The 24,310-nt window shown below is 41.2% G+C and overlaps 1 protein-coding gene across 16 annotated transcripts in view; it reads left to right on the forward strand.

Moving 5' to 3' along the window:
* LOC123969008 (vacuolar protein sorting-associated protein 13B-like) overlaps window positions 1-24,310 on the forward strand; it is a 324,425-nt gene that overhangs the window by 14,205 nt on the left and 285,910 nt on the right. For all 16 annotated transcript variants that reach the window (XR_006824601.1, XR_006824600.1, XR_006824602.1 and 13 more), the window contains exons 4-8: window positions 6,958-7,075; window positions 13,003-13,170; window positions 14,278-14,459; window positions 15,822-15,996; window positions 21,146-21,417. Coding sequence is in view for 9 of the 16 variants with exons in the window: in XM_046046088.1 (XP_045902044.1) it covers window positions 6,958-7,075; window positions 13,003-13,170; window positions 14,278-14,459; window positions 15,822-15,996; window positions 21,146-21,417 (915 nt within the window). In the remaining 7 variants the exon portion in view is untranslated. The remainder of the gene's footprint in view (window positions 1-6,957; window positions 7,076-13,002; window positions 13,171-14,277; window positions 14,460-15,821; window positions 15,997-21,145; window positions 21,418-24,310) is intronic.

Raw genomic sequence — 24,310 nt, forward strand, 5'->3', positions numbered from 1 at the left:
TTTTACTGTGTGGCACTTATATCAAGTGTACAATTCTTTCACTGGCTCCAAGTAAAATATCTGTACTACAACTGCAGCTAATTGTATTTTCTTATGTAAAGATAATGCAAGGGTAACAGGCTACGGCTGTCTGAAGATGTCCAAATGAAATACTGAGGAGTCAGAAATCCTTCTGTTGCTCTTTGTAGGTCTGGTCTGTATGGCTGTTTGTCTTTGTTGTTATTCTGGGCATGTTGGAGGCAGATATTAAACATAGCCAGTTTGACTTGGGTACAGAGGAGGCAGTCTTGGCAGAGACCTCCAGCATGACATCACCAGTGCCGTCGTTGTGATTCCTCCCGCTTTAGAGTGAAATAGTTTTGTAATTGTGCATTCTCCGTTTTGGCAGATGTTGGAATCTTTTCCGTGTCCCTGCTCTCCCCCCTCTTTCATGAACATGTTATATTTTTGGGCTTCTGAAAGAAAGAAGGCATATGCTTAGAAAATGTACCTAGTGCTTTTCATTGTAGCAGTTTGCAGAGATGAAATGTGCTTAGTAACACTTCTGGTATTACAGACCTTGTAAACAGCCATCCCACAAGTCTTTTTATTCTCTCTTGTGGCTGCGGTAATTGTATAGGTATGAAGGTTTTGAAAAACACTAATTACATATAATTAATTAGACTATAAAGAAAATAACAAGAGTTCTGAGTAAACCAGGGTTGGATGCATATTTTTATGGACCTCTCTCCTTCATATCAAGTCAAGGATATTTTATTTATCTGTGTAGGCATTATGTGTTGAGTAGGTGCAGTGTGTGGTTTCACAAACGAAAGTTGACTTGGAAAATACTTTCATAAGACTTGTTTGTTTGACATTAGGAATAAGCACATTGATTGTAGCTATACATTTCATTACTTTGTTATTTTATATAATCATTCAAATGTAGATGTGTTGGTGATATGACATTTTAGTTGCATTTTACCATTTACTGTGGGATTTTTAACAGAAACGCTTAACATTTAAAAATCAGAAAAGTTTCTACCTAAGGTGCACTAACTTCCTCCAGGCTAAGGAATATACGAGTTCAGCTGAAATACTATAGCACATTGTGTATACTTCAGGTATGTAATATTTCATTAGTGCAGTACATGCATTGTAAATTGGGATTTTCTTTCCCAGTAGTAGATTTTATTACTTGAAGAGAGGGGGAGAGACCACATTTTTGTAATGAGCTGTTTTCATTGAGATAATTATTCAGAATGTCACACGATGTGATATTCATCTGGGTTCATTTCGGGCTCTAATCCCTCCAATCTGCCATGGATTCCAGCTGCACTGCTCTGCTGTTGTTTTTAGAGTGTGTATGTGTGTGTGTGTGTGTGTGTGTGTGTGTGTGTGTGTGTGCGCACACACACCATGTACATGCATTTGTGTCTGGTGTTATATGCAAGTATTTAGTGTACATTCGTGGTATAGTGTGTTTGTATTTGTATAGAAATTGCAGAGTATATTATTAATATTGTGAGGTAGAGTGTGTGAATTTCTGTCCTAACAGCTCTGGCTGGCAGCAGCCTTCACTAGTCTACCTCCGTTTGAGGAGAAAATGAAACCCCTGTCTTTAATCATGGTGTAATGGCTTTCTGCATTTGTTACAGTTTCATTAAAAACCCATTAGCAGCTAATTTTTAGTTGAGCTGATGGATGTGTTCGAAGCCAAGGGACGTTAAAGAAAAGGTAATTTGAGTCAACGGCGATGAGCTCTGTTCTCTTCAGCTTACATTCCAGTAGGGTCGTCATCAATGGGTCGAGCAGCTTAAGTGTAAAAGAAGTGGCTGCATACCATTTGACATTACTGGAACCATCCCAAACTGTGACTGTATGTATGTTTGAAAAAGTGAGCCACTTTTTATGTCTCATTCCTCTTGTTGCCAGCTGGAAATCATTCTTATGAGACCCAGGGTCATCACTGTTAAAAGCTTCAAAAAGCTGCTTATGGATGGAATGAGAAGGTCTAGAATAAGCAGTGGGATAAAAAAGATGCCAACAACAAACTAGAATCAACTGTATAAAAAAAGACATAGATTGTAGATAAAGAAGTGAAAATGAGTAGGATGATAAGAAGTAAGGAATTAAGACAAGCAGTACCTTGGGTGTGTGTATCATGTTAGATGTGAAAGTTTTCAGTATTGTTCTCGAAAAACCGTCTGAAACCCATCACACCCACCGTGTCTCCTTCCATTCCCTGGCAGCCAGTATTAGAGAGGTTTTCTATTTATCTATCTATACAAGGTTTTATGGCAAAATGTGTAGTCTGTGAGGGTTTTTGAAGAAGGTGGGAGGAAGTCTGCTTGCTGGATCCTCCCTGGGGATGGTGCTCTGTGGGCCCTGACATGGAGGACAGGGCCTCTACTTGTCAGACCCAGTGTGTGTGTCTGTGTTTGTATGTGTATATGAGTGGCTTGGAGGAGAAGGGGGGGCTCTCTGAGATAAGAAGCTATTGGGTTTCCTTCATTTATTTTCTCACTCCATAGGCGTTCACCCTCCACTGCCTGGCGTCCAATCTCCAGGCCTGCTGCTTTGATGTCAGCATGAGTTCGCCAGCAACCTGCAGAGGAAAAACAACAATAACAAAGAGTGTGTTTATCCAGCAATGGTCTTCTGCATGCTCCCATTAATCTGCTGAAACTGTGTGAAATTGACCAGTTTTAAAAATGTTTGGGTTTCAAAGATCAGGCCGTTGCAGGCAGGCAGGCTAGTCAACTGTTAATCCCTGCCAACAATTTTTTCCCTGTGTGTTCAGCAGAAATTGAAAAATTGCTTTGTAATTTGTGGAGGGAAAAAAAAAGAAAATGTCATATTTTATTTCTCAGAAATGATCGTTCAGCAATATAAACAAACTCTGGCAATTATGTTTTTGTTTTAGGCCAACAGATGTCAAAGTGAAAGCCTCAAATGACAAGAAATTACAGTAAGAACATTATTCTGTTTTCCCCCCACATTTTACACTTTGTAATGTATATATTATTTCCAGTAGGCTAAAATTATTTTAGAGTATATGTTAAACTTATATTTTAAACCATTTAAACAGATGCTTAGAAACCGTATCAATTTAGAAATGAAAAGGAATCGGGCAACTTCGGTTATTATGTTCTGTTAGGTGTCGTCACACCACACTGTTCAAATGTCTGCTTGCTGTATCTGTATAATTATTTGTGTAACCTGAAATTGTCCACTTACCCAAAAATCTTTTACATATTCACATCACAGTTTACATATATATTACACTGCCATTGCTTTCTGGTATCTGAATTATAGCTCATTTGTTTGTACTAGGGAAACTGTGACAGTATCTGCAGAGGTGCTGTTTCTAATAGCTGGAGGTGGTGGTGGGGTTCAGCTAATGTGTTGAGCAGCTCAGATGAGGGTTGACCCTCCAGACAGGCTCAACACATTGCCTCCTGGTCCCTGACTGAGCCAGACGTCTGCAGGGGAACAGAGGTCAGGCCTGGCCTTCCTGTGCCCTAACCCTCCATGGGTGCCCACTTACCCTCTGAGTAGGGGGTCCACCTCGCCTGTCACTCACACTGCCAAGTCTTTTTCTGTGCCTCTGTTCTGGTCTAATTCTCCAGTGCACTCTCACTCTTGCTGTCTCTCAGTTATTCTTTGTCTCACTGTCTCACTTTCTGTCACTCTATTGTTTTTTCTACTTATCTCTTTGTCTCGTCTCTCTTTTCTCTTTTTGCTACTGTCATCTTTGGTCAACAGCTGAGTTGACATGCCTGCAGGGGAAGCAAGCCCCCCTTCTCTTGGTCCTTCTGTCTTTCCCTCCTTCTCTATCCCTCCCTCTCTGCCCTGTGCCCTGCCGTGGCATTGGAAGGATCAGTTTACCCGGCAGCAGCTGAGGCAGGCTTCATTTGTCCCTGGGCTTCCCTGTGGAAAGGCATTTTTTGCCTCTGGAGAATTGTTCAGTGCCCATGGTGACATTGAGTGCCTAATTGCGCTACTTCCAAATTTGGCAGTCTTGTTCTTTAGTGGCAGTTTGAGTTGATGAACGCGATGTACTCTTGGCCTGCAGGGCTAGGCATTCTTTTAGGTATACATATCAGAGTCTACATGGGAGAGAGACTGTTTCTAATTCTAATGAGCTCAAGTAGGGTATTGTGATGTAAACTAAACACCTCAACATGTGAGCATGTCTCATAAACTTACCTCATCTAAAAACTTTTTAAAGATAAGAAAGAAAAAAGTTTTCTTTCTTATTGTAATATCTCTAAATATTGCAGATGCAACTTTTGAAGTGACGACAAGTTAACAAATGAAGTGTGAATAATGAGCAACAAATTTACATCTTATTATTTGCCAATCTATTCTTTGGAACCTTGATGAAGTATTTATTATTCATTCCCTTCTGTTTACCAATTCCCACCACTCACTGATGGGGAAAAAACTGCTTGCATAGTGCAGCTCTACCGCAAAGTCCCTTACTGAACTAAAGTGTAAATATTTCTGCCAGAGCCTCTCTCGTCTCTTTTGGCAGTTGCGTGTTTACTTTACCGCACTAGGGGATACTTGCTTCTCTGTCAGTGTCCACAACTCAAATAATGCAAAGTATGTTTAAAACCTAATCTTCATTACTCAACCACACAGAGAAACAGGGGTTCATTGTCTTTTAATAGTGTCAGAACCAGGACAGTACAGCATGTGACTTGCTTAAAAGGTATGACTATGGGTTTTCATTAGCTGTTCTGAGTATGTGTGAATAAAGTGTTTGTGCATGGAGTAGCCAAATATATTTGGTTTTGACACCTTCACTATTGTGACATTGTGACTCCTGAGTCACTGTGCCATGCTGATGCCCGTTTAAGTTCTAAACACATGTGATCGCCCCCTTTCTTTGCCCTGATTGTCTGACTAACTTACCGTGTGGGCTGACTGTGACAAGGTTACAGCGCTGCAGTAACCCCTAATTAATGCCATACTGGGGGTTAACACACTCAGCTCTCCACCTTTTCCCTTGACTTCTCTCTTTTTAGTATGTGTCTAATATGTTTTTCTTTCTTTTTTTCGTACCATCCTCTGTTGCAGGCTTATGTCTACTGCGAATATGAATATGAGGTATTTGTTCAGTTATACATAGTAGTTGTAGAGGAGAAGAAATATAGCTTTAGTAGTCATAGTGTCTTTTGTGCTTTAATTTTGATGTAATAGGCTATTCTCTAGTCTCCAAATTGACCCTTTGATTTATGGATGAAGAAGCTTTTACTGTAGTGCTGGTTATATTCCAAATTTGTAGTATTAGTGTAAGTATTGCCCTCTGCATGCGAATAACCTCTGATAATGAACTGTTAGACCAAATGCTGTGAACACGCAAGTTCCTCCTAAAACTTGGAAACATGATGACCAAGACTCTCTGGAGAAGGTGACAATCTGCTAGTAGAAATTTTACAAGTCCACAAAGTCAGTCTATTTATTGTTAATGGAGCTTCTCCAGGGTTTGTCATTTGATGACATCAGATACAAGAGCCTTGGTTTTCGGCTTTAACTTTTAGGAGAGTGTTTAAACATATTCCTAAAAATGTTGAAATAAAATGAACAGGAACAACACGGGAACTCCCTATTAGACAATTCTCTCTTTTTGTGGATTTGCTAAGCTTAAGTTAAAATCTATTTACCCCAGTAGTAGATTTAGCAGAAGTCCTTGTCTGTCAGCCCTTTAACCACAATCTCCTGACCCCTCCACTGTTTGTTCTGATTCCCCTATTGTTTTAATTGCACCTCATATCTTAGTCACAGAGCACCCACTAGGCACTTTACAGGCTAAACCAATAAATAACCCCCTCATCTCGAATCTTGCCTCATTTTGTTTATCTTCAGGTTCATTTCTGAAGGGAATGTCCATTTCATCGTCAGTCCTGCGCACGCACGCACACACACACACACACACACACACACACACACACACAAGACACACACTAGACACACACACACACACACACACACACACAGATCTTGGACTTGCATTCCTTGGCTTAACAGGCCGCTGGTCTCAGAGTGCAGATGACATTTGCTGTTGTGGAGGAGAGACCTTCACCCCTATCATCCTCATGAGTTTATTTGTAGAGCCCATGGAGATGGGTTGTTAAATGAGGATAGGAAGGAGGTTAGAAGGAAGGTTTGTTATGAAGGGGGACTCCAAAACAGTGGTGTATGGTAGATGATCCCCTAACCACTCTTCTGTGTGTACAGCGATGCAGGAGAAAATATACTTAGCATTCATGCACACTAATAATTTGTTTACCCTCAATAACTGGATACAGGTAACAGATTAAACTGGAAACTTTGTTCCCCATGACTAGAGTTTACATGATTTGTTTGGTTATCAATCATGCTCGCGTGTGAGGAGATGTGTGCATATCCTAAGCTCTATGAGGTAACAGGAAAAAAAACAAACCGGGATTCAACTGGGGTTTTGGCTGTGATAAATTGAAATGGCACCTCATCACAAGAAATGCTATTTGTAACTTCAGTTTGAACCTAAAAAACTCACGTGTCACCCCACTTTGTATTGAGTTTACTCTCTTAACTCTTTGGTGCATGTGCAGAAAAAGCACACTTAACCAAGCTGTTTTATACATGTCAAGAATACTTTTACAGATAGTTGAATAATTCAGTGTGGTAACTCAAATTGCAACATAATTAACACAAGCAAGATAATGTAGTGGATGCATGAAAATTGCTGAAATCAAAGCATTATATTAATCCAAAAATTAGCTTGCGGACTATAGGACAACCACACTCTGTATTATTATACTACTACTGTACACTATAGTCAAATTAAGTATTACTTCAATTTGGTTATAATTGAATAACCGTTAAAAAAACAATTTAAATGCACCAGTTCTTCAAAGCTCTGTAGAAGTCTGTGTTTTTTCCACTACCTATCCTCACGGGCCTTCATGTTTGTTTTTTCATCAGGATGATCATGAGAGTGGCTCTAGCTCTACCAGTCGCAGTGTCTCAGAGGGCTCCAAGCCCGTGGCCAAGCCCCGCCGCCTCCAGCAGGCTGCACCCAGTGACCCGGATCTGCCCCCAGGTGAGTGATGGCCCTGGGGCCAGTAAGGCTATTCCTCCTCCCTGCTCAGAGCATGACCACCAGGACAGGCAAGTCCTCTATGGGGGAGGAGTGGGCCGACTGAGAACGAGATTAGGACCTTTTGCCACTACAGAGAAATCTTGTATTTTCTTTCTAGCCTCTAAGGATGCTATAAAAAACTAGAATCAGATTTAAATCCCCTGGCTTGTTAGCTTCCCAAAACCTGCAGATGTTGGTATCAGATTCAAATATAGGCAATACCTGTTTACACTCTGAGAAATATTATTTTTGGGATGAGCGGTGTAGCACTACATTTTTCAGCAGTGTAAATCAGCCAGAGATAGCGTGGGGGATGTCTGTGATAAATCACATAGTGATGGCTCTTATCAACAAGGCCACTTGACCACATGCCTCCTACAGGGCCATGGATTCCATGCTTGCCTTTTTCCAGCACTTTACTGCACATCACATAGAATTGCCTTGTTTGACTGGGGCTGGATAATGGCCTTTTAACAAATATTCATGATTTTCAGAAATCCTATTGAAATACTGAAAGAAAAGTTTTTTGTGACAACGTCCCTGACACAACATTGTTACAAAACTATAAAACCAATGAAAAGTTCTAGGAGCATGAAAAACATTTCCAGAGAAAACTGCAAAGGTGAGAAAGCAGGTGGCAAAGCAGAGACTAAAATTTAAAGCAAAGAGATGGATTTTTAGAGAGAAAAAAATAAGAAAAAGAGAGGAGGGAGATGGGGGTCTTGAGCTTTAAGAGCTAGGTCACAGTCTAATACCCAGCCATAAGGCTCCCTCCCAGAGCCCTAGTATGCATGAATGTATGAACCTAAACTCCTGGCTAGTTGTATCTGGGGAGGATCCATTTCCAGGACTGACGTTACGAGATAATATCTCTCCCCAGCTGTTAAAGCAGGGTGCCTCACAGCCTAGCATCTCCCTTTAGGCCTGCTTCCAACAGATCTCCCAGGTGGGTGTGTGTGTGTGTGTGTGTGTGTAGAACTTTGTGCGTGTATGTTTTTAGTGTATCTGTGTTAATTTGTGTGCACACACCACACTGTTCCAGCAGTGGACCTTGTTTCAACCTATTACAGGCTGTAGAGACAACTCTGAGGTCAAAGGTTGCAGCACCTCAATAACAATGAGGAAGCAGGCGAATGCTGTAATCCCAGTCTTCCTAATTATAAGGTAGAGGTTAAAAGGTAGACGAGGTAAAACTAACCTGGTGTGACTCAGACAGAGGATGTTTTCCTGAGAATAAGATACAAAACAAACCTGTCAGGTGTCTTAATTTGGTTAAAGGGTACATTTCAGGCAATTTTGTTGACATTTCATTAGTCTTGAGTACTTTATTACAGACTTGTTATAGTTATGTTGTGAGTGAGTGAACAGTGAGGAAACCATGGAGCACATACAATAAACAAATAGCAGACAACAATTTCAGCTAATGAGTCATGTTATGTTAAAAAAAAAAAAAGTTGTTTTCTATCTATTTAACCACACCTATTAAGCCATGCTGTTGTGGTTCAGTACTGCATTTTAACTTAGCTTCATGACACAACAGATCCACATGAACACCCTTATAAAACACTACAAGCCAAAATATTATAGGAAATCATTAATGGAAAGCTATACAGTATGTTCATCATATTCTTTAGATATTTATTAATGCTTCTGTTTCAGAATGCAGTGATGGACACTGGCAGATGTGTGTGGTTGGGTGGTAGGAAAGTGGCAGTATGTGCAGATGTGGGTGCATTAAGTGAGACCTGTTAGCACTGAGATCATTGCGGGGCAATGGGCAGTCCTAACTCTTTGTCAGCATCTACGTCGACAGACGTCTGTGTTGCGTCTGCTCCCCTCCCCTTCAAAACAACCAAAACAAAACGCGGGCCGACACTAAAAAGCAGCCACCAGCAATTATCCAGTCATTTGGCCCTAAGCTCTCACATGCTGAATAAATTTATCCTCCCTGTTCTCCCTGTGGTGGAAAATAGTGATGTTAATTCATATGCCATGGGATTGGTAGCCACACAAAGACCAAAGACCAAGTGCTTCCACCTTGGGCGATTCTGTGAGTGATTATGTTTACTGCTGCTTGTGGGGACTAGTGGCCACCGTTTGTGAAAACTGCATTCTCTGTTCCGAGGATTCCTGCTTTGGCCCTGTTCACTGTTGAAAATGTGTTTTGTTTTATATGAGTTCAAAGAGGTTTAATAGTGGCACGTCTTGCTTTGAGTCTAGGTTTAGCCTGCTACCTGTGAGTGGGGTGGGTCAAAGTAAAATTTTCATTTTTGCAAGTACATTAGGACATTTAGTGTGAAGTGTCTTCACAGTCTTTCTAGGTAAAGGAAGTTCATACATAGCTGTGATCGGAGACGCATCCCATCTGTTGGAGGATCATTTAAAATTTCTTGTCAAAGTCTTCCTTTTGATGTGTGGTAACTTTTTATTGTGGCCATTTGATTGAAGCATTAATGGACACTCTGCATCTGTAAGCATCATATTAATTTTTATATAGTAATTAGTTCTTTCATGCCTAAATAGTTTATTTTGTTTTTTATTATTTTTATGTCAACCTTTTCCATTGGGAGCACTAAAGAATTTGGGGACCATTTCTCCTGTTTTTCCTTACTGAACTGAAAGATTGAGCTGAATCACACAATATGTGGACCAAATTCCAGTCGTTTCCATTCTTATATTGTTGGATATTAATGCACAGACCAAATTTTGATTTTGATTTCTTGAGATAAAACCTTATGTCTGACAGGGATTGTTGTTTCCCACCCTGCCACAAAAGCCCAGCATACGCATTTTGACAAGTTCAGTGCGCATGTAGTTGCGTTCATTTGTACTTTTCAATGTCAGGGCATTTTATGTGTATGTATGAACGTGTATGTACTGTTTGTGAGTGAATACACCTCAATGTATGTGTCAGATGTGGGTGTGCTTGTGTTTCTTTGAGTATGTCAAGACATTGTGCGTGCGTGCATGCATGATTATGTAAGTATGCGTGTGATTGTAGATTGAGATTTGCATGGACTGAAATGCAACACACTCCTGAGATAAAGCTGTGGTCCAGTGCTACTGCTGTCCTGGTACTGGAGACTTTGCTCAGAAAATAAATACAGCAGCTGTTCTGGTATTACTGGAAAATGCTACTTAGAGAATATCCCATACTGGTAAAGGCCAGAGCTTTCTCCAGCGGGAGCTTTCCTTCTGTTCTGGAGACCTGCTGTACCATGTATAGTTGGGTTCTGTGAATCTACAGTTTTACTATAAGAGGCCCTAGAGCTAATAGAATGGCTAACATAATTAAGTGGCTTATATTATTTGTGATTGTAACCCTGTAAGAAGATGGGCTTGCAGTGTTTCCACAGTCCTGTAGGAAACTTGCCATGGTGGAAGTGCGATTGTTGTGCCACTGTCTTTAGTGTCCTGGTATTTTATATTCTACTGAGAAAAAAACATTAAGGATTTTTAGAAATGTGTGAACTATACTTGACATAGTAGCTACTGTACGTATTCTCTTGGCTACATTGCTAACTGTACTAATTATGTTTCAGAATAACATGGCAGGGGGGGGCACGGTGGTCGGTGGATAGCACTGTGGCCTCACAGCAAGAAGGGCGCGGGTTCAAACCCTGGTTGCTCTGGCCTTTTTCTGTGTGCAGTTTGCATGTTCTCCCCCGTGTCTGTGTGGGTTCTCTCCGGGTGCTCCGACTTCCTCCCACCATCCAAAGACATGCAGACTAAGTTGATTGGTGACCCTAAATTGTCCTTAGGTGTGAGTGTGAGTGTGACTGGTTGTTTGTCTATGTGTGGCCCTGTGATGGATTGGCGGCCTGTCCAGGGTGTACCCCGCCTTTCGCCCGATGTCAGCTGGGATTGGCTCCAGCCCCCGCGACCCTGTACGCAGGATAAGCGGTTGACGATGGATGGATGGAATAACATGGCAGGACAAACTTACAATAGATTTATTGTCTGATGGACTTGTCAATCTTTCTCTTCATGGGTAATAACTGGCAAGGCTGATAGCTGCTAATACTTTCCATATTCAGGAAAAATGGTGAGCATGGACAGTATAGTGTTTCTTTCCTGTATTGCACAGAAGAGAGTACTTGGCCTGTTCTGAGATCACATAAAGGAGCTGGTTTTTCCAGTCATTTTATGGTTGAACAGTTTTAAGTGGGCTCCTTCCCTGTGGGCCGCAGCACAGGTGCTGGCTGTGTCAATTGTTTACAGAAGTTCAGAGCAGCGCGATGTCTCACAGAAAGACGGATTTGGGCCTCGGACTTGGTACGAGGCAAGAAGAGGTATAACAAGTGTAAAAGAGTGCAAGAGAGAAAGAGAGACACCCTGACACGGGTAAATTAGATCCAGAGAGGGAAATAGCAGGGGGTAAAGTGCTGGTTTTACTGCCGAGGCTGCAGGTGCTACAGCAGCTTTCTGACTGACCCCAGAACCACAGAGACAGACACACAGACACACAGACACACAGACACAGAGACAGACACACAGACACACACACACACACACATACATGCACAGAAGAAAGCAGCCAGGCACACACTCAAACTCAGACAAGCACATGCATGCGTGCGAGGCCACGCATAAATGTCACGAACACACATTGCGTTTATGAGTTGAGTTTATATTATGTCATCCTCTCTTCCTGCCACTCTGTTTGGTCAGGCAGCAAACTCATGAGAATTTTGTCAATTGGATTATGCTAATGCAGAGTCAGGCCTGTGTACAAATGGCAGAACAGTTAACCAATTCATATAAATATTTTCATCAACAGCACCATTTAGTTCTGCCTAATTATTGGTCCTGTTATGCCCTGGACCAAGCATGTAGATACAGGAAGACAAACATTTGGTTTGGAAAATAAGGGAAAAGCATTAAAGGTTTATATGTTTTAACTTGTAGTGACTGTGTTTAACAGTACATGGGAGGAATGAATAATGCCATTGGTCCTGTGGTTAGGAGGATTTATTGCTGTATATTTTCATATTTTATGGTCAAAACTCCCCTGTCTGTAATATTTTAGGTTCTTTCTCACTTTGTTGAGTAATGACCTTACCAAGTATGTTTTTCCTGTGAAGCTTCTGTTTCTGGGCGTCACTGTGGCCATTAGAAGGTTCTGGTAACACTGCAGGATGGCTCCCCCAGCTCTGCTGAAACACAATCTATCGGACTGCTCTTTTTCTCCTGCTCGCTCTTGGTTATTACATCCCTCCACCATTTGTTTGTTTTTGCCTTCTCATCATTGGCAGGATATGCCATAAATTTAAAATCCTGGTTTTCCTGAGAACATAGTTTCACTGTGCCCTCAATACCTCTAAATATGTATAAAATCTGTGTTTTGTATGTGTGAATACATGTGTGCTGATGCACTGAAGCTTGCGTATGTTTAAGTGAACATGCAGGCTTCTCAGTGGTTTAATGGGCTTGGGAGGGATATGTTTGAGGCAGCGTGTGCATAGTTTTGGGTTAAACAGGACTTTGCGTCTGAGAGGAGAGCTTCAGAGATTCATAAATTCACTCAGGATTTGTAGTGCTGCTCAGGCAGGCTGAGGAGCAAAAATGTTTTCTTATGGATATTTAGCTCCTTTCACTGTACATGTCCAAGGGATAGGCTGTGGCAAAAAATAACATGTCAGGACCTCCTCTTATTTACGAGTCCTTGAGGATGGCAGGGGTCACTAGTATTGAGCCTAGACTTTCAGGGAATTTGGCCCTGGATTTTACTTTTTTACGGTGTCTCAGCACTTTATTAATATGTCCTGATATATACTAGTGGATATATGCTAATATTGCCACTGTGTCCTCCTGTGATTATGTTTCTCTTTGCAATTACTTCATTTTTTAAAAACATTTTTCTCATGTGTTTGCTAATGTGTTTATAGGTTACGTGCAGAGTCTGATCAGGCGTGTGGTGAACAACGTGAATATTGTGGTGAACAACCTGATCCTTAAGTACGTGGAAGATGACATTGTGCTGTCGGTCAACATTACCTCAGCAGAGTGCTACACTGTGGACGATATATGGGAGAGGGCCTTCATGGACATCACTGGTGAGCAATGGGTGCTTACATTCCTTGTTAGTAGGATTAACTTGTAAATCCACTCAGACAAGAACCTATATATTACAGTAAGTGTTTAATTTTGTTAGTTCAAACTAAGGTCAAACAGGCATATCAGACGAGTATGTGAATATTCTCTTAGATTAGAGTCACAAATTTATCAGAATAAAACTTGGTAACACGTTACTTTTCAGATGTGCTTGTGCTATTAAAGGCTCTATACTTTATTAAAAGCAGGTATGCAGATGTCGATAACAGTAGCCGTCACATCTAAGCTACTTTCACCAACCAGTATTATAAGATACTTCCTTCTGTTCAAAGCATAAAAAATTGTGGAAAACTGCAGACATTTATAAAATAATATGCGACACTGCTTTCAAGTGGCTTTGTTGCAGTCCCTCATATCTGCCTAACTGTGACTCCACCTTTTCTCTTAAGTCTGCACTGACTCTTGTCCTGTATTATTAATGACTGAAAATAAAACTAAATTTATCACTTTAATCTCAGAGAAATACCAAGATTTGCTATAATTTTTTTTGTCTACAATGGCCCTAACAGGGTGTTGTATTTTATCAGTGGTTATTCGCTGCAAAAATAATGTAAGCTTATTTCCGTTCCGGTTGTGTGTGGTACAAATGGGTTCTTTGTAGGGAGTCACAAAAGTGGTAATTTTCAGTCACTGTTATCACTGTTTTCTTTTGTTATTCCAAAATGTGAAGCAAGTAGTGGTTATAACAATTGTTTCCGGCACTGTTTAGAGAATTAAATAATTCTGTTAATGATGAGTCCCATTATCAGCCTGTAAGGGGTGTGCTAGTCATTGACAACTGAGAGTCTGCTGATGTATGATCATCCATCACACCACACACACTCACACAACAACACAAACCAGTTGGTTGTACTTCTTGTTACATTACACAACAGCTCTGTGTGCTGAGTATGAGCTCCTAGATGTCTGATTTCCTAGATCACAGATAATGACAATTTAATGTCGGGCCCGTCAACATGTTTGATTAGTGTTGAGCATGATGTGTCAACCGCTTGTGTGTTCAATGCAAAATTAACCACATGAATTTTGTTTTCTTTCTTTTCTTCAAGCTCCAGAGCTGGTCCTAAGGAAAGTGATCAACTTTGCAGACTGTACTGTGTGCTTGGACAAGCGGAATGCTAGTGGCAAGATTGAGTTTTACCAGGACCCGCTGCTATACAAATGCTCCTTCAGAACACGCCTCCATTTCACCTACGACAACATCAATTCCAAGATCCCATCTGTCATCAAAGTGAGTAGCTCAGAACTTTAGCAATCGTCCAAACATGTCACATATGCTAGTGATGGAAATGTTTACAACAGCTTACAGTTGTTTGTGAGGTTAACTGTTTAATCAAATAAAGATCAATCATCAGAAATCAATAATCTCATCATTTTTCTATAGTACTTATGTTGATTTCTCAAATTGGCTTATTTTAAAAACAGTAGTTTTAAATTACTCCCCTCACTAGAAATTAGTCGTCGTTCTACTCATTGTCAGTGGAACGGTGTTTGTTGAGGCACACATTAGTGTCTTTGCTCTCTTGTTCCTTAATGTGGTAGTGAGTCTTATCTGAAGTTTTTCTGATGGAATAAGTAACGTCTTGATATTTTGGCTGGTGCATTTCTAACACCCTAAAACCCTTGGTTAAAATAAGGAGACTTTGTAAACTTTTGTAGATTCTACACAGAAAATTGATTGCGGCTGTCTGTGGTTTATGTTTTGCTGTGTTGGATTTGTCATAATTCCACTATACAGCTCTACCCTTTTTTAATAAACATTCCTATTCACATTATGCAGACACCCACCAGAAGTCGTTGGACCTGTTGCTAATTTCTAGGGCTGTCCCTGACTAAGGATTTACATAGTCGAATCAGAATCGTCATATCCTGCCTATAGTCGACTGATAGTCGAATGATGTGGGATTTTTTGTGCGCAGCGATTGCGAGCGGGGGGTTACACACGGTAGCTCCGCTTTAATCTTGAGAAGCTGCAGTCTCTTTTCATTCAACTGTAAATTTCCAGCTAAACTGAGGCTTTTTGAAGGCGCTTTTCTCTCTCTCTCTCTTTTTCGACTTTTACGTGCATTAGGCCTACTGCTGCTGACAACTGCATGCACGTCGCGGTTCCTCGCGGGTCTATTTCAAGTAGCCGGCTATTTAAAACCGATAAAATATTCTTTATATGCTTCATCAACGGTGATAAATTATCCCAAAGTCCCACGAGGTGCGAACAACTCGGCACTCTTCAGAAAGTGTTCCTCCACTGCTACTGCACACATACACGCTACGCTTACACATGCGCACTGACGACCAGGGTAAGGGTTACAATTTTGGATTTATTCACGCACTTCAAAAACATTTATTGAAAGTTTTATTACATATTTTTTTACAGCATTAAACTTTGAAATGCATATTGTAATTGGCTGTATATAAACTTATGTATGTAAAATAAGACGTTGAGCACCCCCCTATAGCCAAAATGGTATGATCCTTGTTTCACTTCAAGCATCGAATCTTTGACTATTCGGGGTCAGCCCTACTAATTTCACATCTAAACATACTTTAACATTTTGATCATATCTTACATTTTTCTTTTGTTTGTTTTACTCAGATCCAGACCATGGTGGAGAGCCTGAAGTTGTCTATTACTGATCAGCAGCTACCCATGTTTATCCGCATTTTAGAGCTGATTATTGCCCTCTACTATGGGGAAATTGGAGGACACAAAGAGGGCGAAGGAGAAGAAGGCAGTGTTCACATCAGGGAGGCTGGTGCAATATTACCTGGTGAGTGAGATCTCTTAGGGATGGCAATGACTATTCTGTCTCTAATTCCTAAAAACTGTGTGCATTATTTTAGGTTGTTTTTTTTAAAAAGAGCTGAGCAGAGTTTCTTTAAAACAAAGAATGTATGTTGACTAGATGTAGCTAGAAGTTGCATATTAAGTACAGTAAGTGAGTCTGTGGCTTTTGCTCTTTATTTATTAGGCTAATTCACCTACAAAATGTGGTTCTCCTTTTTTTATGGCTGAGAGCTATACTTTTTGCAAGAGACGTGCACAGCAAAACAGAAGCAAAAAACTCACATTTTTCTAGAGCTATTAGTTTGTTCTATCAAAATTAATTTGAGGTCTAACAGGGATGCAGCATTTGTGTGTCAGTACGGTTCCTCTAGCAGTCATATTTCTCAAACAAAATGTGATCCAAAGCTCTGAAGTGGTTAATGAGCCATCAGGTCATGCTCAAAGCTTTGACTTTTTCCTTAGACAGCGTTTTAATCTCATGACTGTCTGCATGTTGCCTTGTTCTGTGCAGGGGCTATGTCTGTCCATATGCTGCTGTTGTTCCTAAACGGGACATTTAACATCACTTTGACCATGGTGTGCGCTCCTCCTGCTTTTTCCACAAACAAAAGCCGGAGCGTGTAACTCAACACAGACCATTGTCGTCAGGCCTGATACCCTCCATGTGGATAGAGGCAGGAGAGAGGAGGATAAATGGAAGAAACAAGGATGAATCAAACACAGACCAATTTATGTCTTTCTGATTGGAGCACCACAGGAAATCACACTTCTCACATTCAGAAGCTGAGCGAAACATACACATGCACTCAGCTTCCCTCACAGGCATACCACATAGAGACACACACGCACACACGCACACACACACACTCTCACGCATGTACATAGACTATATACTTTTAATAGCTCCAGCCACCCCCTTAAAAAACCCCACCTCATTCCCTAAACGTCCATCTCATCTCTCCCCAACTGCTCATCCTCATCTCAGCCAAATAGAACAGGATCAAATCCCAGGTCCCGCTGGGCTAAATCAGCCTCTGTAGCACCAGGAGCAAATTATGGTGCAGGGGAAGTGGTGGGCCGAGGGGAAGCAGGCAGCCCAACACAATACAGCCCATTCGCTCACTCCCTCTAACTGCTCCCTGCCTGTTGGCCTGGAACTTTTACTGCAAGTTGGCGCAGCTTCTAGTTCGGTGTCCAATGCCAGATGTAAGAGTCGGTGTCATGCTACTGCTATGTGGAGCCTCTGAGAATGAATTAGTATCCCATCACAAAAATATACAAGAGGGGACCAGCTCTTGGAACCTGAGCACCCCCAGATCTTGTTATGCTGGAAGTAATCGACAGAGTGAAGAAGCTGAAGGGGGCGGGGGGGCGGGAGGGCAGTTGTGCGTGTATGTACTGTAGTAGGTGGGTGTGTGTTTGTTGGGAGGGGTTTGGGTTTGTTCACGAACATATGGTTTTCAGTGTATTCATTTCAGATTTAAGGAATGAAGCTGAATTCTTTTGATAATAGTAGCAGAATTACAGCTCAAATGATTTATTATTTCTTATAAGAAAATAAAATGTATGTTCCTTAACCAGTACAGACAGCCTTTACCGTTGATAGTTTCTGAGTATTACAACATTCATTTATGTTGATGCTTATAGCGACTGACTTGGCTTATATGCATATTTATTTTTAGTGGCTTGTAGTTTGTAGGAAACAATCATTGTCACATGATTGATGGAACATGATCCCAGTATTGTACATAATACTTCATCACATTCATTTGATTTGCCCTAGGCTGCTTGTGGTGTGTCTCCTGCTGTATGTTCTGGCTCCAGTGCCCTCTGTCTGTGTGTTTTTTTTTTTTTACTCTTGAATATTAATTTTTCTCCATGTGAAGGTGTTTTATTTTTTGCCAATTAGCGAAGTGGAAAAAGCCTTGTAATGTGTTTGTGTGCCTATGATTCAGCGTCGCTGCATGTTGTTTGTTTGAGTCTTTCTCTTTTAGGTAAGAGCCAATGTCTCATTAATGAATAGCCCTAATAGTTGAACGGTGTGGGATATGTGTGTGTCACTAACCAAAGCAACTCTTCAGGATTAGACGGCTAGTTTTCCTAGTGTCTGTGAAACACTGTAAAAATTTCAGTGGTTGGAAACATAGATGACTAACATGCTTGAATGAACCAGCTGGTCACGGCACCGAAAGCTGTATGGTTTCTGCAAGTATGTGAAGAATTATGAACTGAAGTGTGTGGCTGCTGAAGTGAGGCAGGGTGTGTGCACCTCTCTATATAGCATAAGTGTGAGCATGTGCATGAGTGCCAGGAGTTGTCTGTTTGTCCAATCGTAGGTGTTTGCTCAGAGTCCTCAGTGGTCTATCCAATGGAATGGACCATCACACGTATCAGCCAGAGGCCACAGGCTATCTCCCCCTTATAAACCTCATGTGGCTCCCTTATGCTAGCCCAGTGACGTGACAGGGCCTCTTTTTAATCATCTTTTCACTTTTTGATATTGGTGTGAAGACGTAGAGGCCATTGAGTTTAGAATTTTATGGACATGGATGAAACAGTTTTTTGTCTTGGGGATCGTTTTATATTCTTCTACCATGACTGCTAAAATTGATTTTAAAACATTTTGATGTTAATGTCACGCTGTTAGTGTTAAAGTGGAACAGTATGCAACACACATGTTGATATGTGTTCCATTCTTTTATTTCAAAGTATGTCGGCCTGTGTGCTGAAGTGTGTCTGTGTGTATGTACTGTACAGTAATACCTGTGAAGAGGTGATGAACAGACACATCAGATAATCTGTGACTGGAAAAAATGAAGTGTGTGTGTGTGGATGACAACGAGCAGAGTAGCCTTTGCTCACTGGTCAGGTAACCAGTCCACCTCTTCCTCTATAAACATGGAGGGACATCTACTGGCCTGTAAGGGCACTGCCTTCTCTCACTCCTTCCCTCTCAATGTCATTCAGTTGTTCACTCACTTACACACCCACTCCCTTGCTAGCTTTGACATACCCATCTGCCTAGAGACCTTGCACTCTTGATAACCAACCATGTTCCTGACACATCCTATCACATAGTGCTTCTGAGATCTGCCTATGGACAAATGCATGCTTCTGTGATGCCACAGTGGTATTGTGAGTTGTTCACTCCTTGGTTGCGCTCATGGTAAAGCAGAGAATAGTGTATTTCACACCTGTAGTCACAGTGCTCTACTCCACAACAGCATATGTTTGGGCAGCCCACATCACTCTCTGGGAATTTTTCACTCACGTCTCTGGATTAATACTTCAAAGTCTCCTTAAGCCGGTCTGTTTTGATCACTTGATTGGTAATTGTGCTTTTATTTTGATTGCCTTGCATTCAAACGTAGGCTTCGTCAGACTGTGACGTGAAGCGAAAGAGCTTAACTTGTTGGACTGACACCTCAAAGGCTTCCAAGGAGTGAAAACAAAAAGCGAATAAAAGATAAATGAAAGATAGAATCGAACAGGGAGATATGGGGGAGAGAGAGATAAAAAGCTGTAACATGGGATTTCCAACTGCCAATTCGCAAAGTGAAAGATTTAATTAAAATATGTCATAATTTTCACCGCCTTAGCCTCTGGGATTCCTAAGCTGTGACCTCACGGACAATATTGTTTTCTCACAGAGGACGTGAGGCCGCTAGGAATGGGATTACACATTCTTGTGTATTGACATCAGCTTCCTCTCTCCCGACGTGTATGGAAACACACACGATGGGACGAGTTCAGAGGTCGGGATCAGGGATCGGGGCAGTGCGTGGTTGTTTGGGGAAATCGTGAACACCCAAATAGTTTGCTGAGAAACATCACACCACCAACATGTCAGTCCACTGACTGACATTGTTGCATTGGTTATTGAAGTACTTACTTTTTGCTAAGAGTTTCTGTTGCTCACACACTGACAGGCCTGTTGATAGTCTGAAGTTTCTATTTATCTTCAACCCCATGTTTTCAATCCCTTTTTGTCCAGGCTTTGTCCCATATGTAGACCTCAGCCCATTGGTATGTCTGGACCTATCTACACTCTGCCTCAATCAGCTTGCCCCCACTACTTTCTACATTACCCTCTTCACCTGGTGTGAGGCCTGTGCCTTACAGTAGCCAGTGCTCCAGTCAACCCCTTTGCTCTGTCAAGGCGTAGAAGGTGTGATCAGTCACTCCTCCAGCTTATTTTGTACAGTCCCACAGTCGACCCTTCCTAGCCTTTACCTGCACCCATAACCAAGCTCAGCTTGTGCTGTAGGCTCATAGGTACTCAGCCCCCCTCATGGACTCCATTTCAGTTTGTTGGCACCTGAACAAATATCTGACCCAACCCCTCGCAGCATGCATTTATAGATGCAGTTTGTTCTGTTGGGTCCAGCTCAGACAGCCCTGATCACAGTGATCCACTGGGCCCGGTCAAGACTCTCCTCTGTCAGGATGCTGTCTGACAGGCTGTGTCCTCTGGCCTCTATTGGAACGGACTTCCCCCCCCTCCCCCTCTCTATATCCTTCTCTAGAGTTCATGCAGCACACACATACTCACACACCTGCATGCTGGAGCATTGGCAGCAACTACTGTGAAACTGCCTTGGCCTGTGCTGTTTTTGTATGTTCAGTTGACAGCTGAAAACATCTTGCTTGTATTAAACTACCCCGAAGGCATGGACAAATTAATTTAGTGTGTTGCATTGAACACAGACACTTCCATTATCAGAGGTTTTCCCTCTGTATCTTTGACTAATTTGTTCTCAGAACCTGCTTCTTTAGATTAATTTATCTGTTAGAGTAAAATACTACTAAAGGGGAATTGAGTGTTTTTCATTTGAACCCTGATTTGAATGATGCAATATACATAATATACATTTAGCAATGCGATTGTGTACAAATGTAACACATTTGTTGTTTTTTTTTTGCTCAGGACATGACCTCTTGTTTCGTTTAGGATAATTTAAAATTGTTTATTAGATCTACTTTGTGTGCACCAGACTTTTTGGTTTTTTAAGTGGAGTCCTTACTAGTAGTAAAAGTTGACCTGCTAGTACTTTCCCAATTTCCCATTAAATTATAGTAAAATAAAATGCTTATATTGGCATTGTAATTAATTAAGCCTTTTTCCCCTTTAGCGATGGATGTTGATATGGAAAACCAAGTGACCAGCCAGTACTCCAGCCCAGAACTCTACTTGCATGGAAGTCCTGAAGAGGCAGACCAGGGTTGGGTGTCCTGGGCTTGGTCCTTCGTTCCAGCCATCGTGGGCTCAGAGGAGGAAATGGAGGAAGCCCTCTACCAGCAGAGAGAGACTGGAGGCATCACTAACAACCCCCAACATCACACACCCAAAGACCCCATTGTTTCCATAGGCTTCTATTGCACCAAAGCTTCTGTTACCTTCAAGGTAAATCATATATAAAAAATGTCAGGGATGAATGAATGCCAGCATAAACTGGGAAGAAGGACAAACATGATAAACTTAAATATCAAAATGCAATGGCCAAACATGAGTGAGTAAAATAGTTTTATTTCAGCATGGTTTTAAGGAGGTCATATTATGTTCATTTTCAGGATTATAATTTTATTTAGGGGTTGTACCGGAATATGTTTACATGGTTTCATGTAAGTAGTTTTGATTCAGAACAGGATCATGTTTTGATTCAGATCGTGCACAAAGAGGACAGATGGGTCTGTTGTCAATAGCCTCTTTCAGACTGCCTTATTTTCCGGGAGTATTGCACCAATATGCTGCGCTGCATAAAAGGTACGGAGCTGGAAGGCAGGGTCCGATTTCATCTGTCTCTGAGCCGGTACCGCATCCGGCATGCTGGTGTTGTATTACACGGATTTTTCTTCGCCCCAGGTTCCAGATAGCTGGATCGCCATGTGAAAGCACACATGGTTGCGGGATTATGCCTTATCTCAATATGAAAGTGGCTTACTGTGTTTGTGAGAGAGGGGGGAAGGAGTGAGAGGAGGGGCTGAGCGAATATCTGCACAGCGCGCAGCTCTACGGTGAAATATGAGTTTACCCATTTTAAATAGTAAAAAAAATCTCAAATGTGATTAAGAGTTAGGATGTAATGTAGATAAAATGTATTTTAGATAAACAAATACATTACATACAGTGGCAACAAAAATATGTTTTTATATCCAAGTAAACACAGAGTATGGATAGATAATATGTGTATTACACACAAGGTAGGGCCAATTTGTATATCTTAGGGTAACTGTGCAGATGATGGTATTTAATGTTAACATAGAATTTCTTGATTTAAAATATCGTTGTGTTAACAATTAAATTTTTTCCCCCTTGCTGCCATTATTGTTTATTGGTATTGTTTTATATCTACCACTGCCCACCCCAGCCCTGCATCTTATATTTTGCAGTCACTTTCAGGCATGCAAACTCCTCAACTTTCGGCGAAATTCGCCATTTTGGAACGAAAATGGGTCACCAACGTGATTTGTGCAGATCCGATGAGAAAATGTTTGGGGGAATGGGGGTTTGTCCTTGCTAAGAAAGCATTTAGGCCTACCTGTTTTACTCCTCACTAGCATGAGCTTTGCAACTTCACAACTTGCTCTGCCTAAACAATCGTCATTTCTTATGCCTCAACCCAACAGCCAATCAGAGGCAGCGTAGGGCGGGTCTGAACACGTGAGGAAGGTAAAAGACTGCCGAATGAGCTGTCCGTCAGAATGCAAGCCTAATGTAAGACAGAAGTAAGCTAGCATACAATACTAACTGTCCTGTCAGATACAGTAATGTTGTTAAGTTTAGAACTTTGCCCGCTGTTATTAACCAGTAATGTTAGTTCAGAGCAGTGGCAGCAACCTGGATATAATGTGTTCTTACATCAACAGGACAAAACGTGTCGGCATCTGTGTTATTTACACTTTTTGAAAGCGTTTGTTAAAAATGCTTTGAAAAATAGCTTGCAACATGAAATGACAAAGAACCAGTGAAAGTTTATTTGCATTTTTAAGTAAGAATAAACAAGCTACTGATTATAAAATTACCCCAAAACGTGCAGAACCAGTCAGTAACCAACAACTTCTTACCACAGTTTCTATTTGGCTAAACTCTCCCTGTGCACATAACAAAAGAGGAAGGAAGACTAAATCATGCCTGCATGTGTGCTAATTCAGCAGGGATGATATTACATGAGAAAAATTGATCTACAGGAGAAACATATGTGAAAGCAGCACAGAATGAGAGCTGCACTGCATTATATTCTGTAATATTTATAGAGTTTGAATTGTCACCTGCCACATGAATTTTGTGTTACCATTTACATAAATAAAGACATTTTCATTATTAATTGATGTAGGAAAGGCAGAACAGACTCCCCAGAATGCAGGAAATTTAGTGTTTAATGCTCAAAATGTTCTGGGGGAGCACCCCCAGACACCCCATTGATGTATTTCAGCTTTGATGATTTCTATTAAATACTATTAAATTATCATCACATCTCGTTTTTGTGACACCAGTATTGGTGTATTGTCACATCCCTAATCTGAGTCCTTATGTCACGCAAAGTGATGGCCTTGCGTGTCGGTATCTTTCTCTTGTTACAGTAGACGAATGCACGTTATTTATGCAACATGTAAGCTTAAAAAAAGACCCCTCTTACACTGTCTCTGTACGTTTCTCTGCTTGCGGATCCTTCTCACCTTTTACCCCTGACCAGTTTGCATGCCTGCATTTTTAGTCTTAAAGAACAGCTTGATCCTTAGGAAGTTACACTCCTCTTTGTCTCTGTGTGCGGTACAGGGGAGGGAAGTGTAACTGCTAACTGGCGTCTGGGGTCACGTTAATGTTTTAAACATTATACATGGTATGATGACTATTCAGAAATAGATCCCAAACTTTAATCCTGCCTGCTAACTCAGAATAGTTGGAATTCATCTGCGTTTCCCCTCAGGTTCATGCACTTCAGATCACATTACTGCGTGTTTGTGTGTGTGTGTGTGTGTGTGTGTGTGTGTGCTTGACAGCATGTGTGATCAGTGAAGGGGAGGTATGTCTCAGGCCAAGCAGACCTTGGTGCTTTTCTAATAATGTTTAAATTGTTCCTGTATTGTTTGAGTTCTTTTAATCAATTAATTGCCTCTCGTCTGGAGTAATTGCAGACAGCTGAAAGGATGGTTTTTTAAACGTTCTCGTCTCTTTCCTACAAGGAAGTATTTAGTTTGAGGGAATTTCAGGTCTTTGAACAGCCACTGCATAAACCTGACTTTGACATGGACATGAAATCAGAGTGGTATTTTTAGATTGCTGACCCATTACTCCC

The sequence above is a fragment of the Micropterus dolomieu genome, linkage group LG03, assembly GCF_021292245.1.
Source record: "Micropterus dolomieu isolate WLL.071019.BEF.003 ecotype Adirondacks linkage group LG03, ASM2129224v1, whole genome shotgun sequence".
Taxonomy (NCBI): domain Eukaryota; kingdom Metazoa; phylum Chordata; class Actinopteri; order Centrarchiformes; family Centrarchidae; genus Micropterus; species Micropterus dolomieu.